Source organism: Hyperolius riggenbachi, chromosome 7, assembly GCF_040937935.1.
Source record: "Hyperolius riggenbachi isolate aHypRig1 chromosome 7, aHypRig1.pri, whole genome shotgun sequence".
NCBI classification, from domain to species: Eukaryota; Metazoa; Chordata; class Amphibia; order Anura; family Hyperoliidae; genus Hyperolius; species Hyperolius riggenbachi.
The window spans coordinates 240,678,050-240,702,343 of record NC_090652.1 but is presented as its reverse complement, the minus strand read 5'-3'; the positions used below and the strand labels follow the sequence as shown (position 1 = coordinate 240,702,343).

At 45.7% G+C, this 24,294-nt stretch overlaps 1 protein-coding gene across 1 annotated transcript in view; it reads right to left on the bottom strand.

Moving 5' to 3' along the window:
- Window positions 1–24,294, bottom strand: part of CWC22 (CWC22 spliceosome associated protein homolog) — a 143,666-nt gene that overhangs the window by 95,501 nt on the left and 23,871 nt on the right. The window contains exons 6-7 of the mRNA XM_068245424.1: window positions 15,866–16,034; window positions 12,730–12,783 (exon numbers count right to left, since the gene is read on the bottom strand). Of these exons, the coding sequence (XP_068101525.1) occupies window positions 12,730–12,783; window positions 15,866–16,034 (223 nt within the window). The remainder of the gene's footprint in view (window positions 1–12,729; window positions 12,784–15,865; window positions 16,035–24,294) is intronic.

Sequence of the window (24,294 nt, the reverse complement as noted above, 5' to 3'; positions counted from 1 at the left end):
TTAAACAGCAATTCTAAGGCCTCCAGAAGTTCTTCCTTAGAAGCCCCTTTCTAAATCTTATTTTTAAATTGATCCAACCACAACAACATAGTTCTAGATACGCACGTAGAAGCTATGGTCGGCCTAAAAATAGCCGAAATAGCTTCCCATGTACGTTTAGAAAAAGCGTCCGTTTTCCTATCTAACGGGTCTTTTAAGGAGCCTAAATCTTCAAAGGCCAACTCTCCCTCTTTGACCATTTGAGAAAAAGGCGTATCAAGTTTAGGACATTTACCCCAAATATTAACCTCCTCTTCACTAAACGGAAATCTTCTTTTCATTCCTTTAGAAAATACAAGTTTTTTATCAGGCTCGGTCCATTCCTTCAGGATAGACTGGCGAATAGACTTATGAACTGGAAAAACAATGCCTTCACTGTCTTGCCAACCTTCATAGAGTTTATCATGAGGAGTTAACGAATCTGAATTCCCTTTATCAATCTGTAATGTATCAACAATAGCATCAATAAGGCCCTCTGTGTCCTCTATTTTAAATTTAAATTTAGACGGGGTCTCTTTAAATTCTTCTGCACTATCATGGGAATCTGAACCCCCCTCCCCTTCTGAAGTAGAAGAAACTGCTGGTACAGGGGTTTCTGGTTTAGATCGTGTCTTAGATTCAGCCAAAGAAGATTTAAACTGTTTAATAGTATCAGCCATTTCCTGTCTAAAGGCTCTTATTGTATCCTTGACAGAGAGGCCATCCTCTGCTAAAACCTTCTTAGAGCAGGATTTGCAGAGTGTCTTTTCCCATTCAGCTGGCAATCGTGCATTGCATACTGGGCACTTTTTCTTGGATCCATCTTTTGCCTGCAAAACATGATCCACAATAGCCCACCATTAGAATGGAAAAAAATTGCCCAAAAAGTTCTAAGTATTTTACTAGCGCTGAAAAATACCTTAGAAGAACCAGCTCCTTCCTCCCCCGGAGCCACAGACATTGCGACTGTCCTGTTCGCTCCACAGAGCCAGAGTGAGAGGAAGCCGGCGCGTCCCACCGCCTCCCTTATACTAAAGCCCCGCCCTGGTTTCCGCCGGAAGTGACGTCAGCGGTAGCCGCGCGCGCGGCTATAAAACTTCCCCAGAACAGACCCGATGGATCTTCTGTTCCACTGATGCTGTCTCCAGCTGCGTGCAAGACAGCCCACCGCCACCTCCAACCAGGCCAGAGGGATCGAGGACTCCATCCCGTTTTCTCCCTCCTCTTAACCACCCTGGCGTTCTGATAAGATCGCCAGGGAGGCTGCGGGAGGGTTTTTTTTAAATTAAAAAAAAAACTATTTCATGCAGCCAACTGAAAGTTGGCTGCATGAAAGCCCACTAGAGGGCGCTCCGGAGGCGTTCTTCCGATCGCCTCCGGCGCCCAGAATAAACAAGGAAGGCCGCAATGAGCGGCCTTCCTTGTTTTGCTTACACCGTCGCCATAGCGACGAGCGGAGTGACGTCATGGACGTCAGCCGACGTCCTGACGTCAGACGCCTCCGATCCAGCCCTTAGCGCTGGCCGGAACTTTTTGTTCCGGCTGCGCAGGGCTCAGGCGGCTGGGGGGACCCTCTTTCGCCGCTGCTCGCGGCGAATCGCCGCAGAGCGGCGGCGATCGGGCAGCACACGCGGCTGGCAAAGTGCCGGCTGCGTGTGCTGCTCTTTATTTGGCGCAAATCGGCCCAGCAGGGCCTGAGCGGCAGCCTCCGGCGGTGATGGACGAGCTGAGCTCGTCCATACCGCCCAGGTGGTTAAGGGAGCAAACACGAGGCAAGGTAATAAACCTTGATGCTGCCAGACTGACCAACTCAGTCTCAGCAGCCCCCTACAAGGTTCCCCAGGCCCTACCTACCATAGACCTGGTTCACTCGAGGGAAAGAAACCTCCTTCTCGCGCAGGAAATATTTCAAACTGAGGGGAGATTCTCATGGCCTTTCTCTTATAGGGGAGGGATTGAAATATTTCCTGGAAGGGGCGTGGATATCTCGGAGTCTTGTCCCAGAGGATCACTGGATAAATGTTTTTAAGGGTTATTATGCTGTTGCTTATCTAGGGAACCTAAATTGAGAGGAATATAGAAGCTGCCATCTTCATTCTGTCATAAACAATGCTAGTTGCCTGGCTGTCAATGCCGATGCTTTGGCTTTAGTTGATTTTGAGTCACACACCTACAACCAGTAGAGTCTGACCAGAGTCAAATCATCTGATCTGCATGCTTATTCTGGGTCAGTGACTTGAAGCATTAGGGCTCATTCCACTAGGAGCAATTCGCTGTTTCCCAGCATGCACATTTGGATGGGGAAACGCAGCCTAGTAAAATCCTCCCTAGTGGAAGCAAGCCCTTTATGTGAGAAACAAAAAGTGGAATACGGCAAAGTTCTACGTAGGTTTGGAACCATGCATACACTCATCATGCCACTTCAGGTACCATTTAATAGTCCCAACAAAGGCTCTTTATACACTGATTAAAGGCATGTTTGGGAAAAGAATACCATCCAAGGTTAATTAATAGTGGGATCATGACCCTATCAGCGAGAAGCTACGTAGTGGTTGCGGACCCTATCAGCGAGAAGCTGCGTAGTGGTTGCTGACCCTATCAGCGAGAAGCTGCGTAGTGGTTGCTGACCCTATCAGCGAGAAGCTGCGTAGTGGTTGCTGACCCTATCAGCGAGAGGTTGCATAGTGGTTGCTGACCCTATCAGCGAGAGGTTGCATAGTGGTTGCTGACCCTATCAGCGAGAGGTTGCGTAGTGGTTGCTGAACCCATCAGCGAGAGGTTGCGTAGTGGTTGCTGACCCTAGCAGCGAGAAGTTGCTGACCCTAGCAGCGAGAAGTTGCGTAGTGGTTGCTGACCCTATCAGCGAGAGGTTGCGTAGTGGTTGCTGAACCCATCAGCGAGAGGTTGCGTAGTGGTTGCTGACCCTAGCAGCGAGAAGTTGCTGACCCTAGCAGCGAGAAGTTGCGTAGTGGTTGCTGACCCCATCAGCGAGAGGTTGCGTAGTGGTTGCTGACCCTAGCAGCGAGAAGTTGGGCAGTGGTTGCTGACCCTAGCAGCGAGAAGTTGCGTAGTGGTTGCTGACCCTAGCAGCGAGAAGATGTGTAGTGGTTGCTGACCCCATCAGCGAGAGGTTGCGCAGTGGTTGCTGACCCTAGCAGCGAGAAGTTGCGTAGTGGTTGCTGACCCTAGCAGCGAGAAGCTGCGTAGTGGTTGCTAACCCTATCAGCGAGAGGTTGTGTAGTGGTTGCTGACCCTATCAGCGAGAGGTTGTGTAGTGGTTGCTGACCCTATCAGCGAGAGGTTGCGTAGTGGTTGCTGACCCTATCAGCGAGAAGTTGCGTAGTGGTTGCTGACCCGATCAGCGGGAAGCTGCGTAGTGGTTGCTGACCCGATCAGAGAGAGGTTGCATAGTAGCTGCTGACCCTATCAGCGAGAAGTTGCGTAGTGGTTGCTGGCCTGATCAGCGAGAAGCTGCGTAGTGGTTGCTGACCCTATCAACGAGAAGCTACGTAGTGGTTGCTGACCCTAGCAGCGAGAAGTTGCGTAGTGGTTGCTGACCCTAGCAGCGAGAAGTTGTGTAGTGGTTGCTGACCCTAGCAGCGAGAAGTTGCGTAGTGGTTGCTGACCCTAGCAGCGAGAAGTTGCGTAGTGGTTGCTGACCCCATCAGCGAGAGGTTGTGTAGTGGTTGCTGACCCCATCAGCGAGAGGTTGCGTAGTGGTTGCTGACCCTAGCAGCGAGAAGTTGCGTAGTGGTTGCTGACCCTAGCAGCGAGAAGCTGCGTAGTGGTTGCTGACCCTATCAGAGAGAGGTTGCATAGTAGCTGCTGATCCTATCAGCGAGAAGTTGCGTAGTGGTTGCTGACCTGATCAGCGAGAAGCTGCGTAGTGGTTGCTGACCCTATCAGCGAGAAGCTGCGTAGTGGTTGCTGACCCTATCAGCGAGAAGCTACGTAGTGGTTGCTGACCCTAGCAGCGAGAAGTTGCGTAGTGGTTGCTGACACTAGCAGCGAGAAGTTGTGTAGTGGTTGCTGACCCTAGCAGCGAGAAGTTGCGTAGTGGTTGCTGACCCTAGCAGCGAGAAGTTGCGAAGTGGTTGCTGACCCTAGCAGCGAGAAGTTGCGTAGTGGTTGCTGACCCCTTCAGCGAGAGGTTGCGTAGTGGTTGCTGACCCTAGCAGCGAGAAGTTGCGAAGTGGTTGCTGACCCTAGCAGCGAGAAGTTGCGTAGTGGTTGCTGACCCTATCAGCGAGAAGCTGCGTAGTGGTTGCTGACCCTATCAGAGAGAGGTTGCATAGTAGCTGCTGATCCTATCAGCGAGAAGTTGCGTAGTGGTTGCTGACCTGATCAGCGAGAAGCTGCGTAGTGGTTGCTGACCCTATCAGCGAGAAGCTGCGTAGTGGTTGCTGACCCTAGCAGCGAGAAGCTGCGTAGTGGATGCTGACCCTATCAGCGAGAAGTTGCGTAGTGGTTGCTGACCCTAGCAGCGAGAAGTTGCGAAGTGGTTGCTGACCCTAGCAGCGAGAAGTTGCGTAGTGGTTGCTGACCCCTTCAGCGAGAGGTTGCGTAGTGGTTGCTGACCCTAGCAGCGAGAAGTTGCGAAGTGGTTGCTGACCCTAGCAGCGAGAAGTTGCGTAGTGGTTGCTGACCCTAGCAGCGAGAAGCTGCGTAGTGGTTGCTGACCCTATCAGAGAGAGGTTGCATAGTAGCTGCTGATCCTATCAGCGAGAAGTTGCGTAGTGGTTGCTGACCTGATCAGCGAGAAGCTGCGTAGTGGTTGCTGACCCTATCAGCGAGAAGCTGCGTAGTGGTTGCTGACCCTAGCAGCGAGAAGCTGCGTAGTGGATGCTGACCCTATCAGCGAGAAGTTGCGTAGTGGTTGCTGACCCTATCAGCGAGAGGTTGCATAGTGGTTGCTGACCCTATCAGCGAGAGGTTGCGTAGTGGTTGCTGACCCTATCAGCGAGAAGCTGCGTAGTGGTTGCTGACCCTATCAGCGAGAAGCTGCGTAGTGGTTGCTGACCCTATTAGAGAGGTTGCATAGTGGTTGCTGACCCTATCAGCGAGAGGTGGCGTAGTGGTTGCTGACCCTATCAGCGAGAAGCTGCGTAGTGGTTGCTGACCCTGTCAGCGAGAAGCTACGTAGTGGTTGCTGACCCTAGCAGCGAGAAGTTGCGTAGTGGTTGCTGACCCTAGCAGCGAGAAGTTGCGTAGTGGTTACTGACCCTAGCAGCGAGAAGTTCTGTAGTGGTTGCTGACCCCATCAGCGAGAGGTTGCGTAGTGGTTGCTGACCCTAGCAGCGAGAAGTTGCGTAGTGGTTGCTGACCCTAGCAGCGAGAAGTTGCGTAGTGGTTGCTGACCCTAGCAGCGAGAAGCTGCGTAGTGGTTGCTGACCCTATCAGCGAGAAGCTGCGTAGTGGTTGCTGACCCTATCAGAGAGAGGTTGCATAGTAGCTGCTGATCCTATCAGCGAGAAGTTGCGTAGTGGTTGCTGACCTGATCAGCGAGAAGCTGCGTAGTGGTTGCTGACCCTATCAGCGAGAAGCTGCGTAGTGGTTGCTGACCCTATCAGCGAGAAGCTGCGTAGTGGTTGCTGACCCTATCAGCGAGAAGCTGCGTAGTGGTTGCTGACCCTATCAGCGAGAAGCTGCGTAGTGGTTGCTGACCCTATCAGCGAGAAGTTGCGTAGTGGTTGCTGACCCTATCAGCGAGAGGTTGCATAGTGGTTGCTGACCCTATCAGCGAGAGGTTGCGTAGTGGTTGCTGACCCTATCAGCGAGAAGCTGCGTAGTGGTTGCTGACCCTATCAGCGAGAAGCTGCGTAGTGGTTGCTGACCCTATTAGAGAGGTTGCATAGTGGTTGCTGACCCTATCAGCGAGAGGTGGCGTAGTGGTTGCTGACCCTATCAGCGAGAAGCTGCGTAGTGGTTGCTGACCCTATTAGAGAGGTTGCATAGTGGTTGCTGACCCTATCAGCGAGAGGTGGCGTAGTGGTTGCTGACCCTATCAGCGAGAAGCTGCGTAGTGGTTGCTGACCCTGTCAGCGAGAAGCTGCGTAGTGGTTGCTGACCCTATCAGCGAGAAGTTGCGTAGTGGTTGCTGACCCTATCAGCGAGAGGTTGGGGGGTCAGCAACCTCTCGCTGATGGGGTCAGCAACCTCTCGCTGATAGGGTCAGCAACCTCTCGCTGCGTAGTGGTTGCTGACCCTATCAGCGAGAAGTTGCGTAGTGGTTGCTGACCCTAGCAGCGAGAAGATGTGTAGAGGTTGCTGACCCCATCAGCGAGAGGTTGCTGACCCCATCAGCGAGAGGTTGCTGACCCCATCAGCGAGAGGTTGCTGACCCCATCAGCGAGAGGTTGCTGACCCCATCAGCGAGAGGTTGCTGACCCCATCAGCGAGAGGTTGCTGACCCCATCAGCGAGAGGTTGCTGACCCCATCAGCGAGAGGTTGCTGACCCCATCAGCGAGAGGTTGCTGACCCCATCAGCGAGAGGTTGCTGACCCCATCAGCGAGAGGTTGCTGACCCCATCAGCGAGAGGTTGCTGACCCCATCAGCGAGAGGCTGCTGACCCCATCAGCGAGAGGCTGCTGACCCCATCAGCGAGAGGCTGCTGACCCCATCAGCGAGAGGCTGCTGACCCCATCAGCGAGAGGTTGCTGACCCCATCAGCGAGAGGTTGCTGACCCTATCAGCGAGAGGTTGCTGACCCTATCAGCGAGAGGTTGCTGACCCTATCAGCGAGAGGTTGCTGACCCTATCAGCGAGAGGTTGCATAGTAGTTGCTAACCCCATCAGCGAGAAGCTGCGTAGTGGTTGCTGACCCTATCAGCGAGAAGTTGTGTAGTGGTTGCTGACCCCATCAGCGAGAAGCTGCGTAGTGGTTGCTGACCCTATCAGCGAGAGGTTGGGTAGTGGTTGCTGACCCTATCAGTGAGAAGTTGCGTAGTGGTAGCTGACCCTATCAGCGAGGGGTTGCGTAGTGATTGCTGACCCTATGAGGGAGAAGCTACATAGTCGTTGCTGACCCTATCAGCGAGAGGTTGTGCAGTGGTTGCTGACCTGATCAGTGAGAAGTTGCGCAGTGTTTTCTGACCCGATCAGCGAGAAGTTGCGCAGTGGTTGCTGACCCTATCAGCGAGAGGTTGAGTAGTAGTTGCTGACAGGGCTGTGGAGTCGGAGTCAGAGTCGTGGAGTCGGGCAATTTTGGGTGCCTGGAGTCGGAGTCGGAGTCGGGAAAAAATGCACCGACTCCTAATGAATTTGTAACTGTAATTAAAATAGAAAATATGATAAAATGTTCTATTTCTCAGATAATAGTCATTAAAAATAATGTATATATACAGTAATAGCTATGCTTAGTCCACAAAAATAAAACAAACCAATCAAAATTAGTTACTTGTGCTGCTTCAATAAAGCAGTCCCCGTATTTTTAAGGTCAGATATACATATCTGATTGTGACTGTATATATGATGTGTACACAGGAATCTCTTATATATACTAAATAACATCTATGCTGTAAGAATAAAGCCTGATGTGTAGCTGTGTCACTAATAGAGATGGTCAACGAGATGGAAATAATTCTGCATTGATGCTGATTTATGCAAATATATGCACTCCCTTTGCTGATGAAATCAAATAATTTGATGTGTTATTAAAATTTGGTTTGGTGACTACAAATTAAAGGGTAACTGAGACGGATGAAAAGTAAAGTTTTATACATACCTGGGGCTTCCTCCAGCCCCCTTCAGGCTAATCAGTGCCTCGCTGTCCTCCACCACCCGGATCTTCTGCTATGAGTCCTGGTAATTCAGCCAGTCAGCGCTGTCTGGCAGCATGCCGCTCCCACAGCCAGGAGCATTCTGCACCTGCGCAATAGTGCTGCACAGGTGTAGTATGCTCCTAGCGGCGGAGTGTGTGCATGCGCACTACGCCTGACTGGCTCAAGTACCTGGACTCATAGCAGAAGATCCAGGTGGTGGAGGAGGACAACGAGGGACTGATTATCCTGAAGGCAGCTGGAGGAAGCCCCAGGTATGTATAAAACTTTAATTTCATCTGTCTCAGGTTTACTTTGTTACACAGTAGTACTATACTCTACATATGCACTCCCCACAGAGCTACAGGGAATCCACTGAGAATGCTGTGCACATTGAACATAGAGGTGTTGTCTGTTTACAATCTCCTCATTCCCCTGCAGAGTACCTGCACATCATTCTTACATGTACCCACACTTACATTGCCTAGGGCCTGATAGATGTTCTTTGTTCCGGTTTGTACCTTTTACAAGTACTCTTACCAAGGACTAGTTTTAGTCTAAAGGGAATAAATATAGTAGTCTACGTATCCTTCTCACTTTAGTTGTCTTGTAAAATTCCTAAGCGTTGGCAGTTAAGAGACGAATTTCATGTTACATACTTTTAATCAACAAAATTGTAATATGCAAATTAGAGGAGTCGGAGTCGTGGAGTCGGAGGAATCCTAAACTGAGGAGTCGGAGTCGGTGGATTTTTGGACCGACTCCACAGCCCTGGTTGCTGACCCTATCAGTGAAAGGTTGCGTAGAGGTTAACGGTGGCATAGTGGTTAGCGCTCTCGCCTTGCAGCGCTGGGTCCCCGGTTCGAATCCCAACCAGGTCAACATCTGCAAGGAGTTTGTTTGTTCTACATGTGTCTGTGTAAGTTTCCTCTGGGCACCCCAGTTTCCTCCCACATCCCAAAAAACATACAGATAAGTTATTTGGCTTCCCCCTAAATTGGCCCTTGACTATGATACACCCACTACACAATACATACATAGACATATGACTATGGTAGGGACTAGATTGTGATCCCCTCTGAGGGACAGTTAGTGACAAGACAAAATACTCTGTACAGCTCTGCGCAATATGTCGGCGCTTTATAAATACTAAAATAAAAATATAATTTAAGATCCTTTAAAGAGGCCACATTTTGTAAGTTGCAAATGAAAAGGTCAGCTAAGACTGCTGATGTTGCTTTTTCATCCCTCAATATGCAACCTCGCTGATAGGGTCATGACCCCGCTATTCAGTACATGTGTCACCACCCAATCCATTACTTATGGCTTCCACTTTGAAATACGAATAAATGTGTATGTATTTCTATATGCATGGATGAGCTAATCTGTGAATATAACTGAAGTGTGAAGGAAGAGGACCATGTGTTTGGGGCACCTTGTTTTTCTGGAAATACCGTATATTCTGGCGTATAAGACGACCCCCCAACTTTTCCAGTTAAAATATAGAGTTTTGGATATACTCGCCGTATAAGACTACCCCTCTTCCAACGCACACCAAATTAAAATTAAAAAAATAATGTACTGGTGCTGTGTATGAACAGATAGTGGTGCTGTACTGTATGTGTTACACTGTATATAACAGTATATAGTCAATTGACTTGTTGCATTGGTCAACTCTCCTTAAGTAGACTGGTCAGCTCTCCTTGTCTACCTGTTTATCAGAGCGGTATGGAAGAATAGATTGCGCTCCCTCAGCAGGGAGATCTGAGAGGCGGTAACAGGATAGGGCGTATCACCCGGCATCAATGACACTCGGCGTATAAGACGTCCCCCAACTTTTCAGAAGATTTTCAAGGGTTAAAAAGTAGTCTTATACGCAGGAATATACAGTATATTTAATTACCCAATAAAAAGGTACTGTGTCATGAACAACAATTATTTCTCTCTTCCCCTATTTATGGATGGCATAGTACATCATACTACAACTACAATAAGTCTTCAAGGTATACCATCACTAAAAACTAACATTTAAAATACATTTTACATATTGTACATACGTACTTTTTTACCGGAGTAAAATGCACTATAACTTACTTTTTGCCCATGTTGCGGTCGCTCACAGTAGGCAGTAAAAATCTTACAGGTTTTGGACTAGTCCATTTCCTCACAGGGGATTCCCAGTATTCCCTTTATTCTTTAGAAAAGAACTCTGTGGAAAGGATCTATATAAAGATACTCAGTCCTCGCTATTTTGGTAGTTGGACTGAGCAATTGCCATTCAAAGTGCTTTGGTAAATTAATCGAAACTTGAAAAACGCCTATGAGGAGATGGGCTAGTCCAAATCCTAACAGATTCTGTGCTGTAAGTGACAGCGAGATAGGCAAAAAGTCATAGTGCATTTTACTCTGGAACAAATAAACATTTTATACATATGCTTACACACGCTATTTATAACACATTTTATAATTTTTCGCTTTAGTGCTCCTGCGAACTTGTAAAATTAACCTCAATTCAACTGAAATTCCACTAAAATAGCAAACACCAGCTTTTTACAGCTCACTCTAATATGCCCATGAAAAAGACAACCTAAAACTAAAGCAATCTTTTGATTGTTCTAAACGGATTGTTCCATTTTGATTTACCGTAAAATGTCACTCCATCCGAAAGGATAAAACTAATATTCACTTAAAGAGACTCTGAAGCGAGAATAAATCTCGCTTCAGAGCTCATAGTTAGCAGGGGCATGTGTGCCCCTGCTAAACCGCCGCTATCGCGCCGCTAAACGGGGGTCCCTTCACCCCCAAACCCACCCCCGCAAACCTTGGTCGTCTTTTGGTCGCAGATTTATTGCTTCCTGGAGGCAGGGCTAACGGCTGCAGGCCTGCCTCCAGTCGCGTCTATCAGCGGCGCATCGCCGCCTCTCCCCCGCCCCTCTCAGTGAAGGAAGACTGAGAGGGGCGGGGGAGAGGCGGAGATACGCGCTGACAGACGCGCGTGGGGCAGGGCTGCGGCGGTTAGCCCTGCCCCAACCAGGAAGCGCTCCCCGGCTGTACGGAGGAGATTTGGGGGATCAGGGACCCCCGTTAAGCCGCGGGATAGCGGCATTTTAGCAGGGGCACACATGCCCCTGCTATCTATGAGGTCTGAAGCGAGATTTATTCTCGCTTCAGACTCTCTTTAAAATGGTCACATTGAATACCTTATATACTTGCCTATAAGCCTAATTTTTCAGCACAAAAAATGTGCTGAAACGTTACCCCCTCCACTTATATGCGAGTCAGTGGAGCAGAATGGATGGTGGAGCAGGTTTTGTAACTGGCAGAGGAGCGTAAGGATTGTGCACTAGTGATCCTGCTCTTGCCAGCTGGCTCCCTGCTGTGTCCGTGCCCCCCATCCCCTGCAGCATGGTGTGCAGAGTGCACTGCTCCAACAACCTGTGCTCCCTGGCTTGTAGAGCGGAGTGTGCAAGCAACGTGTTAGTGGTGCAATGATTCTGTGGCTGACTTGTACTGGGAGCACATCTGGTTTCTGTGAAGGGAGGCTATACAGGGGAGGGGCTTATACGCAAGACACTTTTTACTGGTTTCTGGGGGGAAAGTGGGTACCTCAGCTTACATGCGGATCGGCTTATATGTGAGTTTACACAGTAGATTATTTTCAAGTTTATAGTTTGATTTTGTATTGAGATGATGATTTGATAGAATAAGTTATTTCATCATATAAATTGTAATCTAAATGTGAGCAGCAAACAAAAGGCTGCATGTGAAAAAAAACTTGCTGTCCTATGCCTGCTGTTCCCTTCATTCCAACAAGGTCTGCACTGTGGTTACACTCATACATAGGGACTTCCATTATTTGTGTACATATCCATGTTAAATGACATCTTCATTAAAGTGAACCTAAAGTCAGACAGAAAAAATGAGTTTAACTCACCTGGGGCTTCCCTCAGCCCCCTGAAGCTGATCGGTGCCCACGCTGACTCCATCAGATGTCCCTGGACCGGCCGGCGGCGACTTCCGGTTTCACTGTCACCGGCCGACAGGCTGGGAACGCGAGTGATTCTTCGCGTTCCCAGCCAGAATAGCGTCCCCCATGCTGCTATTGCAGCATGCCTGTCAGCCGGTGACGGCGAAGCTGGAAGTCGCCGCCGGCCGGTCCAGGGACATCTGATGGAGTCAGCGTGGGCACCGATCAGCTTCAGGGGGCTGGGGGAAGCCCCAGGTGAGTTAAACTCATTTTTTCTGTCTGACTTTAGGTTCACTTTAATGGAATAAAGAAGACAGCTCAGGATCACCAGGCGATGATGCACTTCCAAACAGCGTTCTGTGCCAAATCGGATGTCAATAGTCATGTGGAATGCATGGGAAGGGTCAAACAGCATTTTAAGATGTGGCCTTTAGCAAGTGGGAGGAGCCAAGAAGCAAAGATTTAGGTCTCCCACACTGAAAATCGCAATCACAGTCCGCTGTGATCACAAATTATACATGCTTGAGCACACGTTTTTGTCACAATTATGCTTGCGATCGGCAGGCTCAATTGGGAAGTTTTTAAATGAGAGATCACAAAGCAAATTGAATAGCACCGCGTTTGCGACTATAACAATTGTGTCGAAGCGCATGCAGTGTGGAAGGGCCCATATTGTTGATAAGCAAATAATTTCAGGCTTCTTTTACACTGCAAATTGCAACTCTGATTTCTGATTACGATTTCTACTGGATGTAAAAAACGCTGAAAACACGCAGCATGCATGAATTTTTTTTTTTTAAATCACATCAAGAATCTTAATCACATTTATTCAAAATCGGAATAGCATGTAGTGTAAAAGACCTCTTCAATGTTAACAACCTCGCAACCACTTCTTGATCCTCTGATTAAACTCGCATCCCAAAGCCACAACATTCATTAGCTGTACACTTCAAAACCATAAAATAAATGAATAAATAGGACTTACCACATTCTGATTTATAAGATGGCCGACAAACTTTGACGCTGTCAAACAAAGTTGCTAAAAAAAAGACAAAAAAAACAAAAATTTACCATTTTGACACCAATCTTACTGTACAATACTAAATACTGCTTGTATACAAACACCGTGGGCTCAATTCACGGAACATTATCAAACGTTTATCAAACACTTTATCAAACGTTTATGTTAATACCTCATGGGTAAAATCTAATTTTAAAGTCAATAAGGTGTTATATATTTATCGAATGTTTTACCGATAAAACGTTCAACAAATATATAACACCTTAGTGAATTCAAAATGAGATTTTACCCATGAGGTAAATTATCAAACGTTTGATAAAGTGTTTGATAAACGTTTGATAAAATCCGTGAATTGAGGCCCTTGTCACAAGTACTGTGTATTATAGATACAGTAATAGTATCCAAATGTCCACTGCTGTAATTGTTTTCCTATTGTGAAGAGCACTTAGCAGACTGTATGGTACTTAAAGTAGCCAAAATGTTTCTCTACAGTAATCACACATCTGCTATTTGAAATAAGCAACCCAAATTGTGTAAAGCTAGTTTGGTAACACAAAACCAATGAAAATACATTTACAGCCACACCTGATCCGGTACGTACTATCGTGCATGCGTGAGCCTTGTTTTCTGGAGGGCACAACGCTGAATTCTCCAGATGCTTCCCCATCTCCCGCCACCTTGCCATTGTAGCTCTGTGTCCTCTCGAAACTTGCGACCGCGCTCCCTATCGCTCAGGTTTCGGTGGAAAAAGCTGAGCCCAATCGGGTCTGTGCCACTGCGCATGCGTGAGCTGTGCTTTGCAAAGGTCAAAGCACCGGAACAGATTAATGGAGAAGGGCAGGAAAAGCATGGGGATTATCCAAAGGCTTCCCCTCTATTGAGGCCGGTTTCACACTGCATAGTGGCGGTGTGGCTGCCGCACCACCAGAAATAGGCCTTCAGGGAGCAATACCAAGGCTTTGGAATCAGAGTTGGAGTCAGGGCAATTTTGGGCACCTGGAGTCTGAGTTGGAGTCGGAGTCGTGGTTTCATAAACTGAGGAGTCGGAAGGTTTTTGTACCGATTCCACAGCCCTGGGGAATACTGCGTTAATAAACAGTATTCACTGTGTGGCATCCAGCCAAGCAGGAAGTGACGCTCACTTCCTGCAAAGGTAATGCGATTTCCCCATAGGTTTTCATTGGAGTGCAGTAGCAGTGCGTCAAGTTGACGCACCGCCCCGCCCCACTGTGAAAAGCAGGGCTGTGGAGTTGGAGTCGGGGCAATTTTGGGTGCCTGGAGTGGGAGTCGGAAAAAAATGCACCGACTCCGAATGAATTTAAACTGTAATTAAAATAGAAAATATGATAAAACGTTCTATTTCTCAGATAATAGTCATCATAAATTATTTATACATACAGTAATAGCTGTGCTTAGTTCACAAAAATGAAATAAGCCAATCAAAATGAGTTATTTGTGCTGCTTCAATAAAGCAGTCCCCGTATTTTTAAAGTCAGATATACACATCTGATTGTGACTGTATATATATGATGTGTACACAGGAATCTCATATATACGAAATAACATATATGCTGTAAGTATAAAGCCTAATGTGTAGCCGTGTCACTAATAGAGATGGTCAATGAGATGGAAATAATTCTGCATTGATGCTGATTTATGCAAATGTATGCACTCTCTTTGCTCATGAAATCAAATAATTTGATATGTTGTTAAAATTTGGTTTGGGGACTACGAATTAAATGGTACCTGAGAAGGATGAAAAGAAAAAGTTTTATACATACCTGGGGCTTCTTCCAGCCCCCTTCAGGCTAATCAGTCCCTCGCTGTCCACCTCCACGACCTGGATCTTCTGCTATGAGTCTCGGTAATTCAGCCAGTCAGCGCAGTCCGGCCGCATGCCGCTTCCACAGCAAGGAGCGCTCTGCACCTGCGCAACAGTGCTGCGCAGGTGTAGTACGCTCCCGGCGGCGGAGTGTGTGCATGCGCACTACGCCTGACTGGCTCAAGTACCTGGACTCATAGCAGAAGATCCAGGTGGCGGGTGGACAGCGAGGGACTGATTAGCCTGAAGGGGGCTGGAGGAAGTCCCAGGTATGTATAAAATTTTAATTTCATCTGTCTCAGGTTTACTTTGTTACACAGTAGTAGTTTATTCTACATATGCACTCTCCACAGAGCTGCAGGGAATCCACTGAGAATGTTGTGCACATTGAACACAGAGGTGTTGTCTATCACCCATAAACCTGGTTCAGATTGTGCATGAAGAATGTGTAATAGAGGAAGAATCTCCTCATTCCCCTGCAGAGTACCTGCACATCACTCTTACATGTACCCACAGTCACATTGCCTAGGGCCTGATCCATGTTCAGATGTGTAATAGAGGAAGAATCTCCTCATTCCCCTGCAGAGTACCTGGACATCACTCTTACATGTACCCACAGTTACATTGCCTATGGCCTGATAGATGTTCTTTGTTCCGGTCTGTACCTTTTACAAGTACTCTTACCAAGGACTAGTTTTAGTCTATGACTAAAGGGAATAAATATGGCAGTCTCCATATCCTTCTCACTTCAGTTGTCTTTTAAAATTCCTAAACGTTGGCAGTTAAGAGACAAATTTCATGTTACATTCTTTCAATCAACAAGATTGTAATATGCAAATTAGAGGAGTCGGAGTCGGTGGAATCCTAAACTGAGGAGTCGGAGTCGGTGGATTTTTGGGCCGACTCCACAGCCCTGGTGAAAAGCCCTGAGGTGAGTACCCAATTGAAGTACTTTTTCTTTCCCTACAGGTACACTTTAAAAATCTACCACCTGTCAAATTCTTGATATGCTTTTTTGCGAGTTCTGCTACATACGAGCAAATCTACTCTCCATTTTAACAGTACAGAGATTGGAAAAGATCAAGAGGTACCTACAAGAACTTTGTAGCTCAATCTTCTAATAAGCAAAGTCAGAATACAAAATGACTGACAGGTTTAATTTAAGGCAAAATGAAAAATAGCAGAAAGGATCAATCAAAATAAATGACAGCTCAACTCAAGTCAGCAATCACTGCAGCCAAAATAATGAATTATTACAATAGAGAGCTTGCATCGTACCTTATCGTTCCTCCTGTAACCCTTACGGAAATTTAATATGAGTCTCTTCAGAATGAGCTCCCCGATCTGAGGGAACTTGGAGTTGATGATGGCCACCACGGCAGCATAGACATGGGTGAATATAGGAGATGCGCTTTGAGCTTGGAGAATGGAGCGAGACAACTGGCCTCTGAGGGGAAGAAAAAACAAAGATCGGTAATTCATCAGCTATCATGCAAGCTGCAGCCATTTCCCAGCTGGGATTATCTTTTGCAGGGCTTTCCAAATTGGCCTTCAGAGCCTGCTAACAATGCATAATTCTGCTTCATAAGAAGATGGATTAAACTGTAGTTTCAGTGAACACATACAGTGCTATTATTTGTGAAATGTACATGGGCAGTACGGTGATGTAGTGGATAGCACTCTCTCCTTGCAGCGCTGGGTCCCCGTTTTGAACCCCAGCTAAGGCACTATCTGTAGGGTTTCCCCGTATATGTACGGGTTTCCTCCGACCACTCCGGTTTCCTCACACATTCCAAAAACATACAGATAAGTTAATTGACCTGAGAATACAATACATACACCACAATACATACATAGACATAAGACTAAGATTATGTTGGGGGTTAGATTTTGAGCCCTTCTGAGGAACAGTTAAGTGGCAAGAAAATATACTCTGTACAGTGCTGCGGAGGATGTTGGCATGATTACATACTAATACTAAAACTACGTCAGGAAACTGTTCAGACTATCAGCCAGTGGCTCTGACACAAGAAATATAAGTTAGGTGAGCGGTAAGTGGTGTGGCAATCTGGACAAATCTTACAAAAAACAAGGAGCCAGTTCAGAAAACATGGTTATCAGCAACCAGGGCTGGGTGGTAAAAGTGAGGTGGAAGCACATGTGACAAATGGAATGTGCCAAGGTTCTTAGGAAGGCACACACCGTTTTTCACAATATCGGTATTCACATTTTCACTATACTATTTTGCACCAAAAAGGCCTAACTAATGCAGGTAAAGGGAAACCAGGAGTTATGCTTCCTTATGGGCGGGATATAAAATTACAGAACGTAGGCAGGTATACATGTTGAAGTGAAAAAAAATTGTTAAATCGAATTACACATAAGCGAACTGTTATTCTGCATTCTCCACAAGCAAAGCAGAGATGCTGAGAATTCCATCAGGCATACATTAAAGAGCCAATCAGGCATACATTAAAGAGCCAATGCGCAGTGTTCATGTACAGAATAAGACTAGGCACTCAGAATTACATTTGACATACAAAATAAAAGAAGTGCTACTGTGTCATGCCCATATATGGAGAATAAGAATAGATACTGAGCATTAGAGCCATGATATAGGATCATGTGCTGCAGCTCTGTGTCAAATACGGTACATTGTAGTAACCAATAGGCTCATTATAAAGGCTAAGAAAAATGGGGCAGAGCGACACTCATTCTTACAGTGACCTAGCAATCAGCATTTATTCAGTCCTGACTTAATAAAAAGAAGTATCAAGAGATTGATGTGCCACACTGGAGCCTTGATTTCGCACAGGTATCAGTAATGATCTCAACTGCCACTGGTTGATTATGAACTGATCAGTGCAGTACTACAGATTGCCCTGCAGACAACGGATTTCTCCCTCAGAAATCAATACCCATCTATCTACATAGACACACACAGGGCATATGGTGAGACAATTGATGTTCAATGTTGAAGAGCATACGGCTGTTCTTGCCATGTGATTAAATTTCAACTTATGGGTGTTTTATTCAGCAACAGGATTGCTACACATACTAGAATGCAATGACTTAATACATATTTAGAGTTTGAAGCACACACTCTTATTCAGGGATGTGGAGTCGGAGCAATTTTGGGTACCTGGAGTGGGAGTTGGAGGTGTCATAAACAAAGGAGTCGGATGATTTGTGTACCAAATCCACAGCCCTGGTAAGTATTAGACTAAGGAGTCAGAGTCATTTTGGGTACCTGGAGTCTGAGGATTCATAAACTGAGGAGTTGGAGTCAGATGATTTTTTTAACAGACTCCACAGCCCTAGTAAGTATTAGGCTGCTTACACACCAAGACGTTACAGGCGCACGTTAGTGCGCCTGTAACGCTCCCCCAACGCACAGCAATGTAACACAAGTGGGCTGTTCACACAGCCCACGTTGCGTTACATGTAATGCTGCACGTTCGGTGCAAAGTGCAGCATGCTACGGCGTTGGAGCGGCTATAGCCGCGTTAGACTGTTTGCACATGCGCAGTGGGGGGCGGAGAGGAGGCGGGGAGAGCCAGCTACAGTAGCCGCGCACATGGCTACTTAATATTCACTGCACTGGCGGCAGCTGATTGGCCGGCGGGACCACGTGATGCGGAGTGTCTCGCTCCGCATCACGTGGTCCCGCTGGCCAATCAGCGCCACTCTGGGAGACATTATAGGAATCGAGCCGCCGAACGCGGCTCACTCTACCGTCGGCTTTTGCAGCACCATACGTTGTGTTAGGTGCACGTTATGCGACCTTAATGTGACACCTAACACAACGTCTTGGTGTGCAAGAAGCCTTAGACTAAGGAGTCGGAGTCAAGACATTTCGGGTACCTGGAGTCGGAGGTTTCATAAACTGAGGAGTCGGATGATTTTTGAACCGTCTCCACAGCCCTGGTAAGTATTAGACTAAGGAGTCGATGAGTCTGAGTCATTTCGGGTACCCGGAGTCGGAGGTTTCATAAACTGAGGAGTGGGATGATTTTTTTAACTGACTCCAAAGCCCTGCTCTTATTGAAGTAGTCTTGTTGAAGTGAAGGTGCAATCACAGGGCTGCAACAACCCTGGCATGTGTCAAAAATGATATAATGGTCCGCACAGTCACATCGAAGTCAATAGGTTTATTTCATCAAAATGTCAATTATAACCAAGGCTGTAGAGTCGGTACAAAAATCATGCGACTCCAACTCCTCAGTTTATGAAACCTCAGACTCCATGTACCCAAAAATTGCTTCAACTCCAGAGCCCTGATTATAATGGTTTGATGGAATTAACCTCATGACGTCACTGGAAAGCCTGCCTAGCAGAGCTCCAGGGCCAATAAAGAGTAGTATGTGTGGTCTGCACCAGTTTTAAAATAAACATGCCCATCACTCCATGTTTCAATCAAGTTACGCCTTTATAAGAATAAGCTCAGTTTAGCGGTTGGGAAGCGCAGCACTTGGCAATTCCCAACCACTGGAAATCAACTGTTCATAATCTAGTATTGTGATTGTTCTGTGCTGAGTAGACATTTATCAATCATTTCTGGGGGTTCAGGTATTTCTCTCTGTGAATTCCCTTCAATCGTGTCAAAAGCACAGGACCCATCATACATCCACTGTTTATTTGTTGCTTGCTTACTACCCATTACAAGTCTATGACAATTTTCTTCGATGTTGGGGACACCAGCTGATCATCAGAGTTTGCAGGCAATTTTCGTCAAATGTGCATTTGGCCTAATCTCTGAAAGCTCTGAAAACTACCACATAAATCAATGGTATGAATTGTATTGACATTAGCCAGCATATTCTTGGCACTGCAACATCAAGAACACTGTTTTTAACACTAGTATGAACACAGCCCAGTCTCTAGAAGGACACAGCAAAGATGGTAGCACTCCAGTCTCTTTGACACTATCATGTCATAGTAAAGCAATACTATGCTGTAGCACTCCAGGCTCTTTGACAATATTACTTCTATTTGGTAACCAGTTTACCATAAAAGTAGCCAGTAAATCACCACGGCTTCTCAAACTTGTTCTGAAGCACATCAGTGCTTTTTCAAATCATGCAGAACATGCAAGATACAGGCAGGCTAGAGGGGTGGAGCCATAGTTCAGTCACATAGACATAGCATGCTAGGTAGTTGCAGCAATAGCTGGGACCTGGCATGAAGAGCAGAGTTTACCAGACGCTTAAAGCAGACCCAAACTCAGAACTTCCTCTCGGCCCTAAAAGATATGCAACAGCATAAAAACCTTTAAACAAAAAACATTTCTTTGGTACACCGGATACAAATCCTAAACTTAATTTGTGTTGTTTCTACTTCCTGATACATGAAAGCAGACATATTGTTAACAGCCTGTGCTTTCAAATTGTCTTACCTGCCATCTTTGCCATAGGCAGTCATGTGAAAAAGGGAAGAGATCACTTTACAACTTACGATTAGACACAAATGAGGGGGAATTAAACAGGCTAAACTCTCTAAATACTGTACATACAGGGTGCATTCCTCTATGTATTGCTTCAGTCCTGTGCAAGAGAGCTCAGGTCCACTTTAAATAATGAGCAATCTGAGCAGCGGACACCGTGCCACTCTCTCATCAGATATCAAATCAGTTTTTACATTTTATCGCCTTGCTGTTAGCAGTGAAGCCACTGTAATGATGATTAACCACTTAAGCCCTCAGTCGTTTTCACTTTATGCATCCGAGCAATGTTCGTCTCCCATTCATTAGCCTATAACTTTATCACTACTTATCACAATGAACTGATCTATATCTTGTTTTTTCCGCCACCAATTAGGCTTTCTTTGGGGGGTACATTTTGCTAAGAGCCACTTTACTGTAAATGCATTTTAACAGTAAGAATAAAAAAAAAAACTGAAAAAATTCATTATTTCTCAGTTTTCGGCCATTATAGTTTTAAAATAATACATGCCTCCATAATTAAAACCCACGTATTGTATTTGCCCATTTGTCACGGTTATTTCACCGTTTAAATTATGTCCCTATCACAATGTATGGCAACAATATTTTATTTGGAAATAAAAAAGCATTTTTTTCCATTTTGCATCCATCACTATTTACGAGCTTATAAAAAATAAATATAGAGCCATTTCATCTTTACATAGATATTTAAAAAGTTTAAACCCTTAGGTAAATATTTATGTGTTGTTTTTTTAATAGTAATGTTTTTTTTTTATTAAACATTTTATGTGGGTATTTTTTGGGAGGGTGGGATATAAATAGTGTTTTATTTGGGGAAATATTTGTGTATTGTAATGTTTTTTTACTTTTAGATGTAGTTTTACTTTTTGGCCACAAGATGGCAATCTTGAATTTGTTTACATGACGTCACTATAAGCGTGCAATGTACGCTTAGAGGGACATAGAGTCAGAAAAAGCGTAGCTTCCAAAATCCGCGGCCGGGAGTACGCGTGCACGCGCGCGATCGGCCTTGGGAGTGCGCATGTCCTCATTGACGTTTTTATGCGTCAAGGAGAACAAAGTGGTTAAAAAACAACAAATCTATCAGCTTGTCATCCAGGAGGAATTTTCTGAAGCCTAGGCAAACTGGCGACCTGTATTTGCACAGCTCTGTGGAGACTGCAATAGGAAAGGATCTATTCCTCATTGACTGACGTTTTCATAGAAATCGGACATTAACAGGTGTTTGTCCAATAAAATCCAACCATGCTGACAGTGAATTTGGCAACAAACAAGGTGAAGTGAGGAGCACCTTAGCATAGGTGGGTGTGCCACGACCCCGTCCCAGTGCCTCTTGGGATCACAATGTCCAACAATACAGATGGGTCGGCACCACTGAAAGTAAATAAAGCTCTTTTATTGATACAGCAGTAACAGACGCTGTTTCGGGCTAAAGAGCCCTTTATCAAACTGCTCAAATGTGTAACACACACCATCACCTTAAAAACCACACCCAGTGGTCTCTCATCATGTTTATTTGTTCTCTATATCTTTATAGGTGCTCTTTAATTGTTTTTATTTGGACATGGAGGACGTGCTGGGGAGCTGTAAGTTTTACTTTTATATATTTAAACTATGTATCTTATATTTTCTATTGCAGCATACATTACTATGCGCGCTCCCTATTTTGTTTATAGGGGTGGTGTGGTGTTGTTATGACACTACACGCCTCCCCTTACTTTCAGTGGTTATCCGTGATCAGGCTCAATGGTGACGCACGGTGTTCGTGACGTCACACTGGGCGGCGCAGGTACTCTTTCGTTATTGGCCGGCGGCTATCAGCCGCTCTGATTGGCCCACGACTGTGAGATTGCGCGCAGTGAGGTTTCTACTGTTTACCATTGTAGCGTACTATGCACGCTCCCTGTTTGTTGTTATAGGGGCGGTGCGACGTTGTCATGACGTCGCACGCCTCCTCCTACACCTAGTGGCTACCCGTGATCAGGCTCAGTGTGGACGCACGCTGATCGTGACGTCACACTGGGCAGCGCCGATGTTCTTTTGCCATTGGTTGGCGGCTATTGGCCGCTCTGATTGGCCTATGACTGTAGGACGGTGCGCGGTGAGGTTTCCACTTGGCGTGTTAGAAATACAACATGCGGTGAGTGTGCTTCTACTGTGATTTTTACATATAGATGCGTCTCAAGTTCCCCATCAGGTCCTCCAATGTCACCACCCACTAGGTGGGTGTGTATTTAAGGTGATGGTGTGTGTTACACATTTGAGCAGTTTGATAAAGGGCTCTTTAGCCCGAAACAGCGTCTGTTACTGCTGTATCAATAAAAGAGCTTTATTTACTTTCAGTGGTGCCGACCCATCTGTATTGTTGTTAGTGAATTTGGCAGGCAACTGTGCACTTACCTCAAAAGCGATAGTTACTTTGGAAATGCCTTGCACAGTTGAGTAGACAGGTTGATATGAGGTTCCACAGGCAACAATTAAATGTGCTTAATGTCTGTGGCAGGGAAGACCAATCCCAAAAGCCAGGCAGCCAAAACTCCCTAAAAATTTTAGCTGGTCCAGAACACCTGAGGTCACCTGAGTGCTGTCCATGGAACTAGCTCCTAAAAATGTCCTACTGAAAACTGGATTGCATATTAATTTTCCTGTCTTTGAGCTATTGTTACCTTATTATATGAGATAATTATTTTTAACCTCCTAGGTGATAACGCTAAGGTCAGGCTTGGGGTGAAAAAAAGAAGCAAGGAGCAATATTCCCAAGCCTGATTCGGGGGAGCCACCAGGAGGTATACTACAGAGACAGTGCAACATGGCAATGTGTTTAATTCACCTTTCCCAGGATCCAGAAACTGTCAATCATTCTGCCGGTCATGTCTGGTAGAACTCATGGAGAAGCATGTGATCTGTTTGGTCAGGTGATAGATATGCAAGTCTCTGATTCGCTAGTCATGATCATGTGCTAAAGTAGGATGTGATCACAGCAAATCAGAGCTTTGCAAATCTATCAGCTGATTAAACCAAGCATGTTTATTCACAATATTATGGTAGAGAACAGAGGCGCCAAAAGGATAAAAACAATATTTAAAAGTTTTAAAATTATTGCTTAGGAGGCAGTGGTGGACTCACCTCCCACAAGCAGACACAACAACTGTGTATTCACAAAAGGGACATTTATTGGTATACTCCAAATAAGGTTGCAACGCGTTTCGCAGGTCAAACCCGCTTCATCAGGCAATTACAGGAAGGAGCACACAACAGCAGTATGTCCAGATAGCACCTGGCGCCTCAGGTGCTATCTGGACATACTGCTGTTGTGTGCTCCTTCCTGTAATTGCCTGATGAAGCGGGTTTGACCTGCGAAACGCGTTGCAACCTTATTTGGAGTATACCAATAAATGTCCCTTTTGTGAATACACAGTTGTTGTGTCTGCTTGTGGGAGGTGAGTCCACCACTGCCTCCTAAGCAATAATTTTAAAACTTTTAAATATTGTTTTTATCCTTTTGGCGCCTCTGTTCTCTACCATAATACTGATTGTATCCACCTTTGGTGGAGGGGGATACCCCTTCTTGTTTTTCAAGCCTACAGAGAGCGACTTCTTATTCCTGAGTGAGGACAGGCTAATCTCCTCACCTGCCTACACAGTGGTTGCCTGGAGGTAACCCTGGTTTGTGAGTATACAATTTATACTCTTTCTAATTATCCAATTACCTTGACATACTACACCATATCGGGCTCTCGGTTCTCTCTTCTTCATGTTTATTCACAAGTTCTCCTAGATATGACCATCAGTAATAATAAGTGACCCTTCAAAATTGTCCATATTAAAGTGACATTGAGGCTAAAAAACACTTATATGATAAATTGTATGAATAGTACAGATAATTAATAGAACATTATTAGCAAAGAAGAGAGTTTCATATTTTTATTTTCAGTTACATAGTTGTTTTTTTTTTATAACATTGCATCATTCTCTCATATTTGCAATTACAAACCACACACTGCATTTTAAACTATTAAACAGAGTTACAGTTGCAACTGAAGTTTCTTAACTCCCCTGTACTGGAAACAATAGGAGACTCGTTTCTTTGCTACTGATCGATTTCTTAGCTGTTCTACACATAGAATGCATTATTTCATAAGTTTATTTTTACTTCAGATTCCCTTTAAAATTGGTATCCGGTAGGAAAGGTTTGCAATCCTCACCGGGATTATGCCAGACTATTACAAGGATTGCTGAAAGGTTA